This window comes from Amphiprion ocellaris, chromosome 22 (genome assembly GCF_022539595.1).
Source record: "Amphiprion ocellaris isolate individual 3 ecotype Okinawa chromosome 22, ASM2253959v1, whole genome shotgun sequence".
Classification (NCBI taxonomy): Eukaryota; Metazoa; Chordata; class Actinopteri; family Pomacentridae; genus Amphiprion; species Amphiprion ocellaris.
The window spans coordinates 7,848,988-7,865,773 of record NC_072787.1 but is presented as its reverse complement, the minus strand read 5'-3'; the positions used below and the strand labels follow the sequence as shown (position 1 = coordinate 7,865,773).

General features: G+C 41.7%; 1 protein-coding gene across 2 annotated transcripts in view; it reads left to right on the top strand.

The window, feature by feature from the left end:
• odad2 (outer dynein arm docking complex subunit 2) overlaps window positions 1-11,039 on the top strand; it is a 44,240-nt gene extending 33,201 nt beyond the window's left edge. For both annotated transcript variants that reach the window (XM_023262665.3, XM_023262664.3), the window contains exons 18-21: window positions 1,526-1,640; window positions 4,567-4,755; window positions 5,017-5,238; window positions 10,828-11,039. In XM_023262665.3, the coding sequence (XP_023118433.2) occupies window positions 1,526-1,640; window positions 4,567-4,755; window positions 5,017-5,238; window positions 10,828-10,944 (643 nt within the window). In that variant the 3' untranslated portion in view covers window positions 10,945-11,039. The remainder of the gene's footprint in view (window positions 1-1,525; window positions 1,641-4,566; window positions 4,756-5,016; window positions 5,239-10,827) is intronic.
• The last annotated feature ends 5,747 nt before the right edge of the window (window positions 11,040-16,786 follow it).

The window sequence follows — 16,786 nt, the reverse complement described above, 5'->3', positions numbered from 1 at the left end:
AGCTCTTATTTCAGTGGCCATTTTTTGCATGTTTTGTGGCATTAGCTTATTTTGAGACATGAATGTGTACAAAAGTTTGCTAAGCAATTAACATAACTCACATTTGAGTGTTTCCTGCTACAACCAAACACAGTCTGAGTTGTTTTCCAGATTACCAGTGATAGATGATGTTTGGCTGGCTAACAAATATTATGATGATATATGTCTGATACCACACAGTTAGCTACAACATTCCTGTCAGTTAACATGACTTCATTTCACAAAAAGAAACTTTTTCTCCAACACCACCTTCTGTTGATCAGCGCAATCATTCTCTCATCATCATTCGAATTCAGGTCGTCCATAACTACTGAAAGGCCAAAACAAACACTGATCACTTTCAAGTTTTCCATGAAATACTCACATGTTTGTTTTCATTCTCAACCAGTAGGCAGTGTGTGGTTAATGACGTAGCACTTCCTCCAATGAATCCTATGTAACTACAAGAGTGAACACACGTTGTTTAATGCCTCCAAGGTTTGTGGTCTCCTCCTCTAATCCATCACTGTCAGCTGCAACTTCATTGCTAATCTGTTTCATACCTGCTTCATGGGAAGACGGAGCTGTTTTGGCGGATGATATGACGCTTCACTTTTGTTTTTGGTCCGGATTTAAGAGGCCCTGCAGACTGGAATCTGATGTTATGATCCCTCTAGACTGATTTATGTGCAAACGGAAGACAGATGGCGCAGGGGACGTCCCTGATGAGTGTTCGCTCGTTGCCAGTCACGGAGATACTGTGATTAGGGAGTGTTTAAGTAATTATGACAGCATTCAATGTCGGCCTTGTTGGTAGAAGCACACATGGGGAACACGTTACATGTTATTTATACCAGACAACGGGTGCACTGTGGCTTAATTCTTTGAGCTCTCAGACCTTGACTGCAGTTTTGAAAACAGTCATGTGTACGACATGAAATACAGCTCATGCTTAAGTAAACTTCACTCAGACTCTATGAAATATAGAGCGACCTGTCTCTGGCTCTGTTTGATTTGGAAAGAGGTCCTCTTTTTGGCTTTGGTTTAAAAACAAGCCACCAACATAAAGTGTAAGTTTGTCTCAGTTTCTATATATATATCCATGTATGAGGCACTATACACAGATGTATATGAGTTAACCTCTGGCCCTAGCATTGCTGAGCTTTGCTGTGGAGAATGACTTGAGTGAGCAGACAGTGAGTTCAGGCCCTGGAAAGGCACTGAGCAGGACTAAAGGCAAATTGTGGTGAAAAGCCGCTGCTGAAATCGATTGACAATTTTGATCCTCTTTGGCTGTAGTTCCCTGCTAGCTGATAGAGCCAGAGCTCTACAAAACAAACATGATCAAAAAATGACACACTTGTTGCGAAATCACGCTTAATGAAAGATCTAAGCGAAATCATAATTTAGCACTTTCCTTTAAGGTTTTGTTTATTTGCTTGTTCATTCCTTTCTTTGATTCCCTCCCTTCTCACATCATGTCTCTGTCTCTCCCCCCCCCCTTCAGAATCATTCAGCAGCTTGATGGAGTCCGCCTGGTGTGGTCACTGCTAAAAAAACCCAGTCCAGATGTTCAATCTAGTGCTGCGTGGGCCCTTTGTCCATGTATTGAGAATGCAAAGGTACAGTAAAGTGCAGAGTTTTTTTCTGTCCTCTGTGACAGAAAACACATTAATCTTCTGCCTCCGTCTCATAGCTGTGCAAGTGAGGCACACCAAAGGCACACAGATAGTCTGTAAATCAAAGAGTTCTGCAGAGTTCGTGTCGTTTCACTACACAGAAGCCTGCTTATATCACCATGCTTGTCTCCTAAGCTCTGCTTCCAACCTGCTGCTGCTGGGAGGTGAGCAGGGGCAGAGCTGTGTCAGAGGAGGCTTACATGAACCTTGGGCTAATATGAAGCAGAGAAGCCTGCTTGGCACACTGAGATTGGTGAATTGGGAAGCAGGCAGGGAGAAAGACTGAGTAATATCCTGTGGCATGGCTTCTGATTTCCCAGCTGAAAATCTTTCCTCAACATGCTACTAGTTACAGAGGCACACGATTCACGCATAGAGCAAAGGATACCAGACAGCTTCCGTGAACCCGTATCTCTAACGAAAACACTGCACAAATGTATTCACGATATGGCTATGAATGCTACTTATGCAATTTTAGATATAACTAAGCACAGAATAAAATCTTTGTAGGTCCAAAAATATTGTGTTTTTTTTTTCAAGAAATTTTTTGCAGATGAAATTTTTGCAGTTTTTTGATTTTTGTGTAGGAGTGCAATGTTGAATCAATGAAGTACTCCTTTCTGCTGTTGTTTCAGACCTTTAGCCTATTATTAGACAGCAGTGTTGTCAATCAACTCTAATTGCAGTTCACACTAGCAGGTCTTTGATCCCCTGAGCGCTTGTATAATTTCCAGCTACAAACGTAATGTTGTTCTATTAGATTATCGCTATGATTGGTGTAAACAGAGTGTCAGTAGAACAATCTGGTGAAGTTTAAACACATATATTGGGCCCAGACAGGTGTCTTGGGGGTGAAGCCCTTTTTTTCTTCCTTTTTTTTTTTTTTTTTACTGGCTGGAATTTCTCTGGCCCAGCAGTGTAGCGAAAATGATGCATGGCAACCATATGGAGGGAGAAAAGGGAACTGTGGACCTACTATTGAGCGCTAACAAAGTTTGACAATGTTTGTCTGAACGTCAGTGTGCCAATTTTGAGGGAAATTCATGAACATGCTTTTTGGGTGATTTTTCTGGGACGGGGGCAATGACAAGAGCTAAATAGTGGTCTTTGCCCATCGACTTGAGGAACCTGATACAGCTGCTTTGGTGCAGTCGTTATTTAGATAAAAACCCCATGTGGTTTGAGTTAGCAGTTCCATAGTGGATTTATGAAAGAGCCATGGTATAAATGCATCTGCTGGATGCTCCAGTACTGTTGCCCTTACACAGACATAGACAGACACTATGCTCTATGTCCACAAGTCCTTAAGTTAAATTGATTTAGTACCATAAAAGTACTCTAAAGGCTTAGGAGTGAATCACTCAGTTAACTTTGTTCTCCAATCAAGGAAATAGAACCCTCCCAGTCACACGTAATGGGGTGTATCATTAATTTGCCTGGATGCAGAGGCACATTTAGATGCCTGATTTACTTTTCCTTTACCTAGAAGCCATGTATGTTACAGAAGCCTGATTACTCCAGAGAAGGGGTCAGGGCATGCCATTCTGAGCTTGGCTTGCTCCACTCAGCTTTAGATCACGCAGAGCAGATAATGTGTTTTCTATTTCATTTCATCCTGGGTAAGAGGAGGGGAGAGAGAGGATAGCAAGAAAGGCCTTTCCGTGTGCAGCCTCATAATGCTGCGGTTTTTAGATCTGGGGCCCCGTCCAGGCCATGAAAGAGTTTCTGGCTAGTCTATCGCAGCTGGTGGCTTGAGAGAGCTTCCTCTGTCGCAGGGACTCCCGGCCAGTCGTCATCAGTATTCCTAAGGAAGAGCTTCCTGTGTGTCGGGGGGTCAGCTCCTGGCCCCAGCACCCCACTCATTGGCCTGCACTGCACACATGGCTCATCATCTGGCACGGCATCACAGGGCCCATACACTACACCCTGGCCTCATCTCAGCTGTGAGCTCTCTGTTAGAGAGGAGAACGCAACAGTACACCATGCTCTCCCAAAGTAGTTGTGCACTAAAACTGTAAATCAGTTCCTGCTTCTCATCAGTGCTGAATCTGATGAAATCCGTTGACTTGCAGAATAGTGCACACAATAAATTCTGTGATTGCTATAGTCTGCAATATTGTGCCATACATAAGCTCTGAACATGTAGATTGATGCTGAAATGGACTCAAATTAAGTGTACTTTGTGATTTGCAACCAGTGGTCCATAATTGTATGCTTTTGAGGATATTTCTGTTCTATTTTCGAAGTACTGAACATTACAGACTCGGCCACCTTGATGTATTCTTCTGAGGCTGACGATATGGTGAGTTGTGATTTTAAACAGTGGCCTGTTTTGCCAAGCCATACTGAAGCCAGTGCCTCTGCCATCTCTTCCGCTGTGGTTTGCTCAGCTCTCCCTACCAACTTTTTGGTTCAGTAGGCATTGCCCCACAAGTGGTTGAGAGTCCTGCAATGCCCGTTGGTGCCATGAACTGAAACCATGAAGCCATTTGTCTATACTTTGTCACTGTGGGGAACAAGCTTTAAATGTCACTTCTAAGCTCTAAATTCTATGCAGCATCTTCATTATGACAAGTTAGGGTGCAAGTAGGAGATGTTTACAAAGATGTCAGATGTGTGCCTTGCTCAGCCATATCCAAAATGCAATTCTACTGCAGGACACGATGGTGCATTGCATTGTATTGCATGGTATGCACTAATGAATGTTTGATTGTTGCTAGGGCCTCTACAAAAGCATATTATTTGACCTTTGTTTTGAATGCACTGCCATCACAACCTGACTCGCTTCTTTCCTCAGTCATTCCTTCTTCATCATCCTCCATGTTCATTTACACAGAACACTAGCTAATAACAACTTCTTTGACTATAGGATGCAGGGGAAATGGTGCGCTCACTTGTCGGTGGATTGGAACTGATTCTTAATTTACTGAAGTCAACAAACAACGAGGTGCTGGCAAGCATTTGCGCCGCCATCGCCAAAATAGCCAGAGATGAGGAAAATCTGGCAGTCCTCACTGATCACGGGGTTATCCCATTGCTGACCAAGCTGACTGACACAGTAAGAACACCTCACTACTGGAGACAAACAACAAAGTTTTACTATTCATGAACTCTGCACTTACCGTCAATATGCAAACAGTGTCTCGACAATGGAGTTTAGTTGGTCTTTTCCTACTCACTGCTGCATAAATCCCGCTAATGAGAAGAACATTGGTAGTTATTGACTAGCGACTAGACAGTCTCTTGCAGAGCTTGTTGTTGTGTATGTTGTACAGACTGGTCTCTGAGGTCCAATAACGTCCTGTTTTTGTCTGCACAGACTGATGACAGGCTCCGTCACCACCTGGCTGAGGCGATCTACTATTGCTGCATGTGGGGAAACAATAGGGAATCCTTCGGTGAGGCTCAAGCCGTAGCTCCTCTGGTGCGTTTCCTTAAATCAAAAGACACTGCGGTCCACCTGAGCACAGCCAAGGCCCTGTACCAACTGTCCTGGGTCCCCAACAATGTCATCACCATGTACGAGAGAGGAGTGGTGAAGGTCAGTTGCAGTGTCGTCGTCGCTGCTTTTCTTAGTCCTCATTAATGCTTTTTTTGTAGATCATTTATAAAGTAATTATTTCTTGCAGTTTATTTGCTGCTTTAGAGACTAAATCTGGTATAATTGCATTAAGGAAAATGGGCTTTGGTCTCCCACCACCCTTGTTTTAGTGATGTGTGAAAAACACTGAGTAATAAACTTTGAAAAGCTGTGACTATTTTCAGAGCCTTTGACCGATGGAGCAGAAACAAAGTGGGTTTTATTCGGCAGCGGAAACATGACTCCACTTTCTAGCCGTCATGGGAATTCAGAAAAGCAAACAGCTCAGTGTGTGCAAAGTGCCATTTCTACGGTAGACCCTAGATGCCATTACAGCACAAGTCAAAGGGCTGTAGCTGGGGGTAACTGTTGCTAAGGGCTGTTCCTGGACATCAGGGTAGAATGCAGCAGCGATATGGTTCAGGCCAGGGAGTGGGGTCAGAGCTGTTTGAGGCTATAAGAGAACAATGTTTTTTTATGGTCAAGTTTTTCTCGTCTCAGTCAGGCTACATCCGCCAGCTTTCTTCATCATGGCAGTTGTGTAGCGCTCTTCCAAAAAGAAACAAGCATTGTTTTGTCTAACATTTGAGCCTGTCAGGCTGTTTCCATGCTCAGCTCCAGAGACTGTTTATGTTTGTCTCTGACATTGATGTAGAGATTTTATGTTAAGATTACGCTGTAGTTGATGTCCTGTCATAGATGATCATGTACTCATACTCCACAATTTCTATCTCATTCTCTAATTCAATCATGTTTTGCAGAAAGACTTTCACATGAGAAATCTTTTTGTGGCCATAGTGAGTTTAACCCCTCCCCCTCAATAACAACTGCGATATAAATTATGAAGTGGTTATTCCATTGCAGCCAGATATTTTTTCCCATGTTCATTAAATGGTGTACTTTAGTCTGCTCTGCTGTTACAGTGTATGTGGTTCGACACCAGCCATAATTGGTAAGCTGGACTGAACACTGGGTGTTCTGAAAGAGTTATGTCCAATTTGCAAAAGTCATTAAGCTGAATACTTTTTGTAGTTTGAGCCACGACAAAACTGGACAAGCCCTCTTTTTTGTTCACTGTGCGTGTGTGTAATTATATTTGACATTCTGGTGTGTGAATATATGTGTGTGTGTGCGCAAATTCAAGACATACCACCCTTTTTAATCTGTCTCTGTGTTTGCCCTTATTAATGTACCAGTTAAGATTTGCAACACTACTCCATAATGTATTTTTGGACTTTTAAAGAGCTTAATTACCAAAGGCCCCGTAACTGCACCAGCATTGCATTTGTTCTTAATCTGAGACAAGGAAACACAACACAGGCAGCCTCATTGTTCAGTCTGGCTTCAGTCTCAGCCAGTCTGGACAGGGAGGCTGATACTTACCTGCCTGACCCCGGAGGAAACATTACAATGTGGGAGCTTGTCAATCTCCACCACTGAGAATGCAATGTAATGCTGTGCTTCATGATATACAGGCAACTGTTAGGAAGAATGTGTTAAAACAATATCTCCAAACGTCCCGAATAGGTTGGAGAAGATTTATCAAGAATTGACACAGTGCTCTGTGTCTAATTTACGGCCCTGTGTAAATTTCTGGACTGCCTCTTGTATTATTGCAACTGTATTTCAAAGAGGTTTTCTGTGCCGTTGAGAAGCTCTCAAAACATGCTCACCCACGTGTAGTATACAGTTTCAAATGAGCAAAGGTCTCTCCTGCTCCAAAGCTGATTTCTCTTGCACACTTAATGGTGTATGGCCCAGTCCCCTAAGATTCACGGGGGAAATTAAGCATTGAAAAGAAAGTATTTCACGCTGGAAAACACATTAGTGACCCGTCCTAATGTTTTTGTTCTGCCTTAACCAAAACATTCAAAATTTGTCCACTCAGTTATTTACTTTCAATGCTGAGTCTTAAACATCTCAGATAAATCAGTTTAATTTTAGGTTTTGAATGAAACCCCTTTTTGTTCCCTGACTTTGTTTCCTAAATTTTCTGCGGAATGTGTTGGATCAGATCGGACCGTGTTCAAGGAAAGGAATTCAGGTGCTCTCTCTCAGAGGAAATACATACCAACAAAAGGAGAGTTTTATCCTGAGAGATGAATCGCCCTCGCTGTTTGATTTGACATCCACTCTTGGTATCTCGCAGTTTTATACGGATGTGCTTCATTTTGTGTCATGTATAAAATCAACATGCCTTTCCTCTCTGCTTTACATTGCTTCCAAACTACTGGGGATTGTTTGCTGAAACCATAAATCCTTTCAGACAGTTTTAGCCAGCTATTTGTATTAAAAAGGCTCTTTCATAAAAAAAAAACGCTTTGTGAAGTAAATTGATGAAAATTACAAAATGTGGATGGTAATTATTGGTAATTTTCAACTGAAGGTATTCCAAAGCGTAGCTCTTGCCAGGTCCTGCTATGTATTTTAGGCTTTTAATAATCTAAATGAGAAAAACGTTTGCACTTTTGTTGCCATGAGTACGCTTCAGCTCCGGCACTGTGAGTGTTTGCTGTAGTGTTTTTTTCTCTTACATGCTCAGACTTCAGAAATGAAAGTGTGCAGTGGGACTGTGGGGGGCAGAAAATGCACAAATGTGAGGAGAGGAATAAAACCAAGTCGAGCATCACAGGTTTACTTCTGCAGCTTCCTCTTGGTTTCTGTGAAACATGACTTCAAGTTGTGGTGAGCAGATGATCCACACAGTGCTCTGCTATGACTACCATGTTTTTGAGATCCCAAGAGCATAATGTTTTAGTCTTAATCCTGTGGCCCACATACGGCTTTTCTCAGGTTGAACAGGCTAAGGGTTTAGAATGAAACTTTCCCTTGAAAGTCATTGATTTGAGAGCTTCCCTCCCTCCTTTTCCTCTTCCTCTTTAGAGACATAGAAAACGGAGCTTAGCAGTCTCTGGCTCACTGGAGGCTGCAGGGAATGTTGTTTACCTTCACTTCCCTCATCAGCTTCCCTTCGACCCAGCTAAACACTGCTGTCTGTTTGTACTGTTTGCCTGCACTGTGGAGTCTAAAACATGGGAATGCTGGGATGGGTGTTGGGAGGTGGGAGGTGGGTGATGGAGCCACAATGGCTGTCAGACCTGGCACAGGGGTATTTCAGGCTCAGCTCCTGCAGGCAGACACAGTCCAACAAAGCACACTTAACACTGTTACACCTCCATGGGCGATAGAATGTGTGTGTACACATACAACAATATGTGCAGCCCTCCCAGACTGCACGTCTGCTCCTCCCACACCTCAGCTGGGAAGGGGAAGCCTGCTCCCCAGCTCCCTTCTTGAAGGCCAGGACTCACTGGAGCGTGCAAAAACCTCAAAAACCCACAACTGAGTTTTTAAAACGTGCAGCAAGTGTTCATGTTACCACAGTGAGGGAATATCTAACAAGTGGTGTATTATATTCCTAGAGATCCCAGCTGGGAGGGAAAGTGCGAGCTAGAAAAAATCAGCAAAGAGAGACACGCTTATCTTAGCCTAGCTGTGCGCTTCAGGAGACCTTATTTGGCGACTTCTGAATAACGTGCTATGAGGTTGGCAAAAACGCTGCCTCTGGCACTTCTCAGGCATCCTCTCTTTTCACAAAAGAGACTTGTTTAGTGAGCTGCATGTTTTCTGGAGCCTGTGGATGTAAGTTTGCTTTCAGAGGTGTTTTGGATGCTATTTAAAAATCATATAAAACCGGAGGGCAAATGTTTCACATATACACCTCGACACTAGTTCATTGAGAGGAACTGACATCTTGGACTGCATTTTTTCCACAAAGTGATGTGATTATAATTAAGAAGAAGGATATTGGTGTTTTAATAATATGCTGTAGGTTCACAGCCGCTTCATGCTCATACACACAAGCTGGCTCACCTCATCTTTTATCTGTTTTTCTTTCACTGTTTATCTTTGCGCCCCAAAAATCCAGGAAATGTCTTCTCTCTGTTTCTTTGGCTGTTTGCTAGCCACACAAATGTATGAAGTAGAGTCTTAAAGTTTGCCTGTAACATAGAGAGAGGTTGAGATCAGCTCTGCTTTGACATGCAGCATTAATACAATGATAACGGGAGTGAAACAGACCTAAGTTTGTCCTAAGACCTGATCAGCTGGATGGAGATAAGGTGAAATCCATGCACGATGTATTACTGATAATTAGGATTCCAGTTGAAGTTTAATTTGTGTGAAACAGACAAAGGAATCCCATCACTTCCTGTGTTGATATATGGAGCCAGTGCTGAACAGGATGAATGAGTTTTGAATAAGAGGGAGACAGAAACTGAGAACACACAAATTAGTAAGAGCTTTCAGAGGTATTCTGCTGCCTTCTACTAAACCTAATTCGGAGCTTGATGTATTCTGGCTTGTTTGTTGGATCATGTCCCTTGACAGTGACACTCTACTGTAGATATTGTCCTCTGTGTGGCTCTGGATTACAGGGATAAGACATTGTTGCACAGAAACCAGAGGAACAATCCAGATGGTGTTCCATCACAGCACTTGTAAGCCTGCTCCAGCATGCTCTTTGTTAAAGAAGTCTTTTTCAAAATCCCTTTCATTCACTGCAGATATATGGAGCTTATAAGTGCCTCAGCCGTCTCAGCAGCCTATTTATCAAGGTTTTGTTCTGTTTAGAAGCAGGGAGTCTTTAAGTGCTTAGTTGAGGGATGTAATGTTGCCATTGCTTCATTATCAATGTAAACAAAACCATCCGAAATAATTGCAAGTGTGGCTGAAGAAACTTCAGTGGCACACCATTGTGATTTTACCAGATGACACACATTGAACAAATTTAAATTCATCCATTGTGCCAGAGTATTTATGCTTACATTTACTTTTATTTTGATTCTGCCCCACAGTCGCCCGCAAACATAATGTAGTGATTTTGCTGCAGATAAAACGGGGGGAAAAAGGCTCTCCCTATAAAACACATGCCACTCAGTGGTAGTCCATAGATCCACTGTGCTCCTTTTTGCCTAGGTCTACATCATACGCAACTCTTTTAGATGTTCAATTTTATATAACCAAAAAATAAACTTCCAAAGCTAGAGATTTCTGGAGAGCTCAAAACCTTGTTCTGCAATAAGATCTAACGAGATCCATTACACAAGCCACTAATAGTCGGATATAATCTGACCTTTGGAGCGGCGGAAAGACTGTCGAGTGGTGTGGTTCATGCTCAGGTTTTTAATGTCGAGCCTGCCCTGCATGACTTTCATCTGAACAAACTTACAGAAGCATGTGTGCACGCAGCTGTAACTCCTTTGCTGAGGCATGGGACACACACACACACACACTGAATGTCTGCACATATTCACACAGAGAGACACATGCCAGCGCAGTTTGAGACTGTTGTCGCCACACAGTCACTGTGTGTCTTTGCAGCCCTCACTGGTTGGTGATGCTGTGCAGTGACTACTGCTGACATGGAAACATCTGCAACAGCTGCTTATTTGTGTGCTGGATGTGTATCAGTTGATTTTAGAATACAAGGATTCTTTGAGAATCTGTTCATGCTGTCAGCTGTAACCTCTGTTCTGTGTGCTTCCACAGGCCCTCATGCAAATGATGCTCTCTGACGTCGAGGAGCTCCAGGAATATGCTGCCGGCTGTGTGCGCCACATCCGAAAACTGGCCATGGCCAATTTGGATGCCCGTTTATTTCATTGACAGTCATTGTTCCATTTATAACCGTTGCAAAGCTGGGGGAAGATTCCTGTAAAGACAGCAGTTGATGTTCAAAGTGTTTCAAATAAAATGTTGCATCTTGATAGATGAGTATTTATTTGCCCTCTGGCTTCCGTTTCTGCAGGGAACTTTCATCCCGAGCTCCTTGTTTACATCAATTACCTCATCAGGAGTTCATACAAACATTTGTGGGTGCCCTCTTCTCACTCCCTGACCGTCTCCACTCAGAAATTATAATGATAAAAATAAATGCAGCTCTCATGTTTGTTCTTTTGCCAAATACCCCATACGTTGTTCAGAGTAAAAGGTTTTGGAGCCACCTTCTCTGCAGTAACATTCCGTAAGTAATCCAAACGAGACCACAATATCTAAACAACAGCCACATCTGCTTGGGTTTCTCAACCTCTTCTTATACAGTTTATGTATTCCAGTATATATATGAACATATCCAAACTCTGAAAACACAACCTGCAATGAGACATTTAAATAAACAGAATAAATCACTGTTGGTTATGTAGCACCAATATGGAATGCAGGGACTCAGCACAAATGTTTTGTATAAATACCGTACAACAATATGAACACATAAATTTAAGAACTGTTTGCATAAGTGGATAAAAAAATGTCTATAACAGTTTGAAACACAATAGTATGTTCTGTTCTAATGACAGATATGTGCACGAATGAATTTAAATCATGGTTTTCCCCTTGCAGTAACTTTGGATTTTGTAGGGATATTTAATAATAAATAATACTCCATAAACAAGCTTGTTATTTTTGTCAATAAAAACAAGAATGTTGCAGATATTTGGCCAGTTGGGATCATCCATACCAAAGCACTTGCATGTTGTTTAGTCAGCACAAACTATAAAATAGTCTAATGAAGAATTTTGGGGAAAACACTACTACATTTTCACAAAAGTAGCTACTTTTGTTTGTTTTTGTTGCTGAGTGTCTTTTTAAAAAAGTGCATTTCCCTATTTATAACCCAGTCTTTTTCTGTACGTACAGTGTTTAGACATTGCAGTAGTAATTGTGTGTGAGTGCAGTTCATTGCAGCTGATCTGAGCTCGTCTGATCCTTTTGTCTTCTGTTCTTATTTATTATAAACAGGCCATGTCCGACTCAGCAGGCTGTCAGTAGACTGTTGGCTTCTATCGCTGCCGCCCTCCGTCTCTCTGATCCTGCTGTCCTGGTCTCAGTTAGCTTAGATGCTCAGCGCTCAACCACAAAGGCTGCCACAAACTCTCAGGGGACTTTCATCATTAATATCAGCCACGTGCAAAAATTGAAAATTAGCAAAACATTGAAAATATGTGGCTGAAAATCTTCATCACTCTTTGAAGTTTAAACACTACCAGCTGTTTACGGGGGTCACTGAAAGAGCACGGATGAAGGAAGAATGGATGAGTGTGCTTATTGCTCTGAAGAAGTAACTTCCTCCAGAAAACAAAACTAGGAGCTGAAGGCTGCCACTGTCTCTAAACCACTTGGAGCAAATACATTCAATGATTAATGACTCTTTAATTCCATGTGGCACGTTTTATGGCCTTTGTGACATGAATGATGGCATTTAGTTTCCTAAACAACGAGGGAAACAGATTTTTTTCTTCTTGTGTGGCTGCTTCGGCTTGGATTCATATTTACTTATGATCTTATATTTGTTTTTTCTTTTTGGGCTGCACAGTGGCTTGGTGGTTAGCACTTTCACCTTGCAGCTAGAAGATCCCCGGTTCCCATCCCAGCTTTCCCGGATCTTTTCTGCATGGATTTGTATGTTCTCCCTGTGCATGTGTAGGTTTTCCCAGGTACTCTGGCTTCCTCCCACAGTCCAAAAACATGCTCAGGTGAATTGGTAACTCTAAAAATTGTCAGTAGGTGTGAATGTGAGTGTGACTGACTGTATGTGTAGCCTTGTGATGGACTGGTGACCTGTCCAGGTGTCCCCTGCTTTTGCCCTAGATCGGGTGGAGTGAGCATCAGCCATAACCCATAGCTAACTAGCTAATTCCCTCCTTTCATCTTTTCTTCCATTCTCCAGCCCTCTCTGGTTCTGTATTCTCCTATATACAGTTTTACAATACAGCCCTGAGTCAAGCTGTGTAAGTTTTAACTGGAGATGGCTGGACCTGTCTTTTTTTCAATTAAATTTTATTTATATAGCACCATTTACAATTCAGATTGTCTCAAGATGCTTTTCAGAGTCCATATCCCTGAATCCACAGAGCAGGCCCTAATGTGACAGTGGCAAGAAAAAAACTCTCTTTAATGGGAAGAAACCTTGAGCAGAACCCGGCTCATATGGGGGGACCCATCTGCTGCTGGCCGGCCAGGTTGAGAGGGACAGATGAGGTAGAAGGGGAGGGAGAGGGATGGGAGAAGAGAGGGGCGGAGGACAAGGAAACATCTCTGGATTTTGGTAACAGATAAGTCAATGCAAAGAGGTTGTAACTGATGTCAAAGCGATATGGATCCAGGTTTCTAGTGGAAATGGCAGAACAACTGAAGATGAGCATTAAAAAGAATAACGCTCTGTACACTGTCTGCCCTAATTTATCATTTTGAAACCCTTGTGATAGAGAACCAGTGCTTCACTCGTCTTTCTGGACCTGGTGTTGAACCCTATGGAGCCCAGGGGTGAGGCTGAGAGGAAGCAGCATGATGGTTTCAGGAGCTGGGCTCTCAGGCTCATTGGTCACACAGCCACAGTTGAGTGTATTAGTTGAGCCACAAACCCTCTGAGAAAAGAAACTGCCACTTTCTTTGGCTTGCCATCCAAGACAGGGACATTATTCAAGGGAAATTAGAGGTTCTGCCTCCACGCCTTGGCAGCAGCAGCAATTACGTCCGGCTCTGGCCTTTCTGCTCACCAGTCAAGATCCCATGATTCTCGTCGCTTCACGGAAGGGATGGAAATAGTGAAGGGATATCCCTGATGTTGGTGCTTCTGTTTTGAGGGAACATGTGGCCCCTGGCATCTGCCACACCCTTGTATCTCCACTGCTCTGTCTCACCAATGGCCTGACCTTCACCCTGTCCAGACTTGCAGCAGCTGTTTCCCAGAGGTCAGAGTGATGGATGCAACCACACTGCAGCGCTTTATTACACATTACACGAGACTTATGTGTGGAAATATCCTTTCTGCAGTTGTGAAGTTTGTCTGTCCACATTTTGGGTGGACGTAGTAATAAATATATATCGCTTATTTTTATGGACATGGAGTCCTCTTAAGAGTTTGCTTTGCGTTGTGATAGTCGCTCAATTGTTTTAAAATACAAACTGCTCTTTTGAAGTTTTTTTTAAAGATCCCACATCTCCTCAGGCGTTCTGCAGCAATATTTCATAAAAGAAGCTAATGAACAGTAAAAGTTCTTTCCAAATATTAGAAGTGGCTTTCCGTCCCCCAAACCGTTGCACAGCAGCAGCAGCAGCAGCAGCAGCGTGGGTTTGCTTGCGATGCTGCCATCAAAAACACGCATGTACACAACAGCCTCTCAGAGCTCCATCCACACAGAGGGCAGCGCTCTCTGGTAGCCGAGGACCAGGGGGTGAACACGGCTCCTGTTCTCAATCTGTAAATTAGCTTTTATATCATTACAGCAGGCTCACACCGTCAGGTCTGTTGGAGGCTGCTGTGTCGTGCTCAACCTCTGTTTGCTTTTCCTGCTGCCTCTCTGCATCCGCTTCCTTCCTCCAGTCCAGCTCTCACAATCCTTTGCTCCTGGTGCTGTCCTGTCACCCACTTGCATTTCTCTGTGGTTTTTGGAGGACGCTTTCAAAAGAGATCCCATGACGCTAATGAATCCTGACATTCCCTTTTATAAAGTGTAAATAACAAGCCAGCATGACAAATAAACAGGGAAGCAAGTAGACAAATACTACAGCGTCTGGGTCAGATTTCAAGGCTACAAGTGTAATTTCTCCTTAAAGATCTCGACAATATTAATAATACCTTCATTGGCGGTGACAGTTGTGATTTATATTTGGTCATTTAAGTTCATTACAAGCATCAGGCTTTTTTTTTGACAGGAAGCTTAAAGTCTGAGTCACATGGAAGTGCAAACATGTTTATATCAGCTCTTGAAATATTTTAGTCCCAGTTCTTAGTGACTAATTGAGTTTGTATGCACACAAAAATGATAATGATAATTACTGTTCATGTGAACAGTAATTAAATTAGCAAAAATCCTTCTTCTGCTCAGTATTTTTGCCACATGCACACAATAATAACCTTTGGTGAAACAGTGTAAATGTCATTTGAAAGACACACTGTGAGTGAAGTGTCCAGATGGGGATTTTCAGAGACAGCAATTGAGTAAATGTGAGTATGACTTTATGATTGTATACTTTTGTGGGTAATGGCAAACATGTGGTTGAATGTAAAGAGGACAGAACAGATTTCTGTTGGCTCAGATTAGATTACTCCTTGTGTGGGGATCATTTGTCTACTAAACATAATTTATGTGCTTACAAAAGAAGAAATGTCTGAGCTGAGAAGGGTTTAAATGGAGAAAAACTGGTTTTGATAGCAAAAGATGTCATGTTTTGGATATAATGACAGTCATAGTTCTATTATTATTATTGGAAATTTCCCCTGACGTGAGGAGTAATAAAGGGCTATCTTATCTTATCGTATCTTATCTTATCTTATCTTATCTTGTCTTGTCTTGTCTTGTCTTGTCTTGTCTTGTCTTGTCTTGTCTTGTCTTGTCTTGTCTTGTCTTGTCTTGTCTTGTCTTATCTTATTATGTGTTGTTCAAGATTATTACATCATTGTGAAGCCATAATAATAATAATAATAATAATAATAATAATAATAATAATAATAATAATAATAATAATAATAATAATAATAATAATAATAATAATAAAAGAAATAAATGCAACAAATACTAAAGTTCGAACATACTACATGTTTGGCAGGCTAGGTTTTTAAATCCACTTCTTCATATTTTTTCCATTTACACCTTAAATCACATTTTTCACAGATTTGTATATACAGTGAATGTTAAGATTAACAAAGCAAACGAGCTCTGGAGGACCATCAGGAAGTTGCTTGTATGCTGGTTACAAATTCACTTTAACATTTACAGTTTCACTCAAAAGAGTCACAACAAAACAGCAGAGCAACATAAACTTTACATTAGAACTACTTGATACAATAACAAATACATCTTACTGACACTAATTTAACAAAAATGCAAAGCATTTCTACTTTTACCTTTTAGTTTGTTTAGCTTTCCTGGTGCAATATATACAACAACCATAGATATACTGTATTTATCTGGATATGAGCATCTATTGTCTTTTAATATACATTACTGGTCAAAAGTTTTAGAAAGCCCCAAGTTTTCCAGTTTTTTTTATTGAAAGTCAAGTAGTTCAAGTCCAATGAGTAGTTTGAAATGGTACAAAGGTAAGTGGTGAATTGCACCAGGTTAAAAAAAATGATAAGGTTACCCTAAACTGAAAAAATAATGTACATTTCAGAACAATACAAAAAGGCCTTTTTCAGGGAACAAGAAATAGGTTAAAAACTTAAAACTGTTCTGCAGCAATGAAGGTTGATCAGGCCTAGAAAGTTGATGCTACCAAATCCTACAGGTGTCTTAACTTTCCTTGATTACTTACAACCCCCTCTGTCTGCATAAAAGCAGTGTTGGAACACCATACCCTCCAGAGCATTATCTGAACAGTATTGTACTGCAGAAAGTAGTATGTTGCTATAAAAATGGTGAGGGAAAGGCAATTAACAATAGAAGAGAGACAGACCATCATAACACTTAAAAATGCTGGTTTTTCCTACAGAGAAATTGCGAAGAAA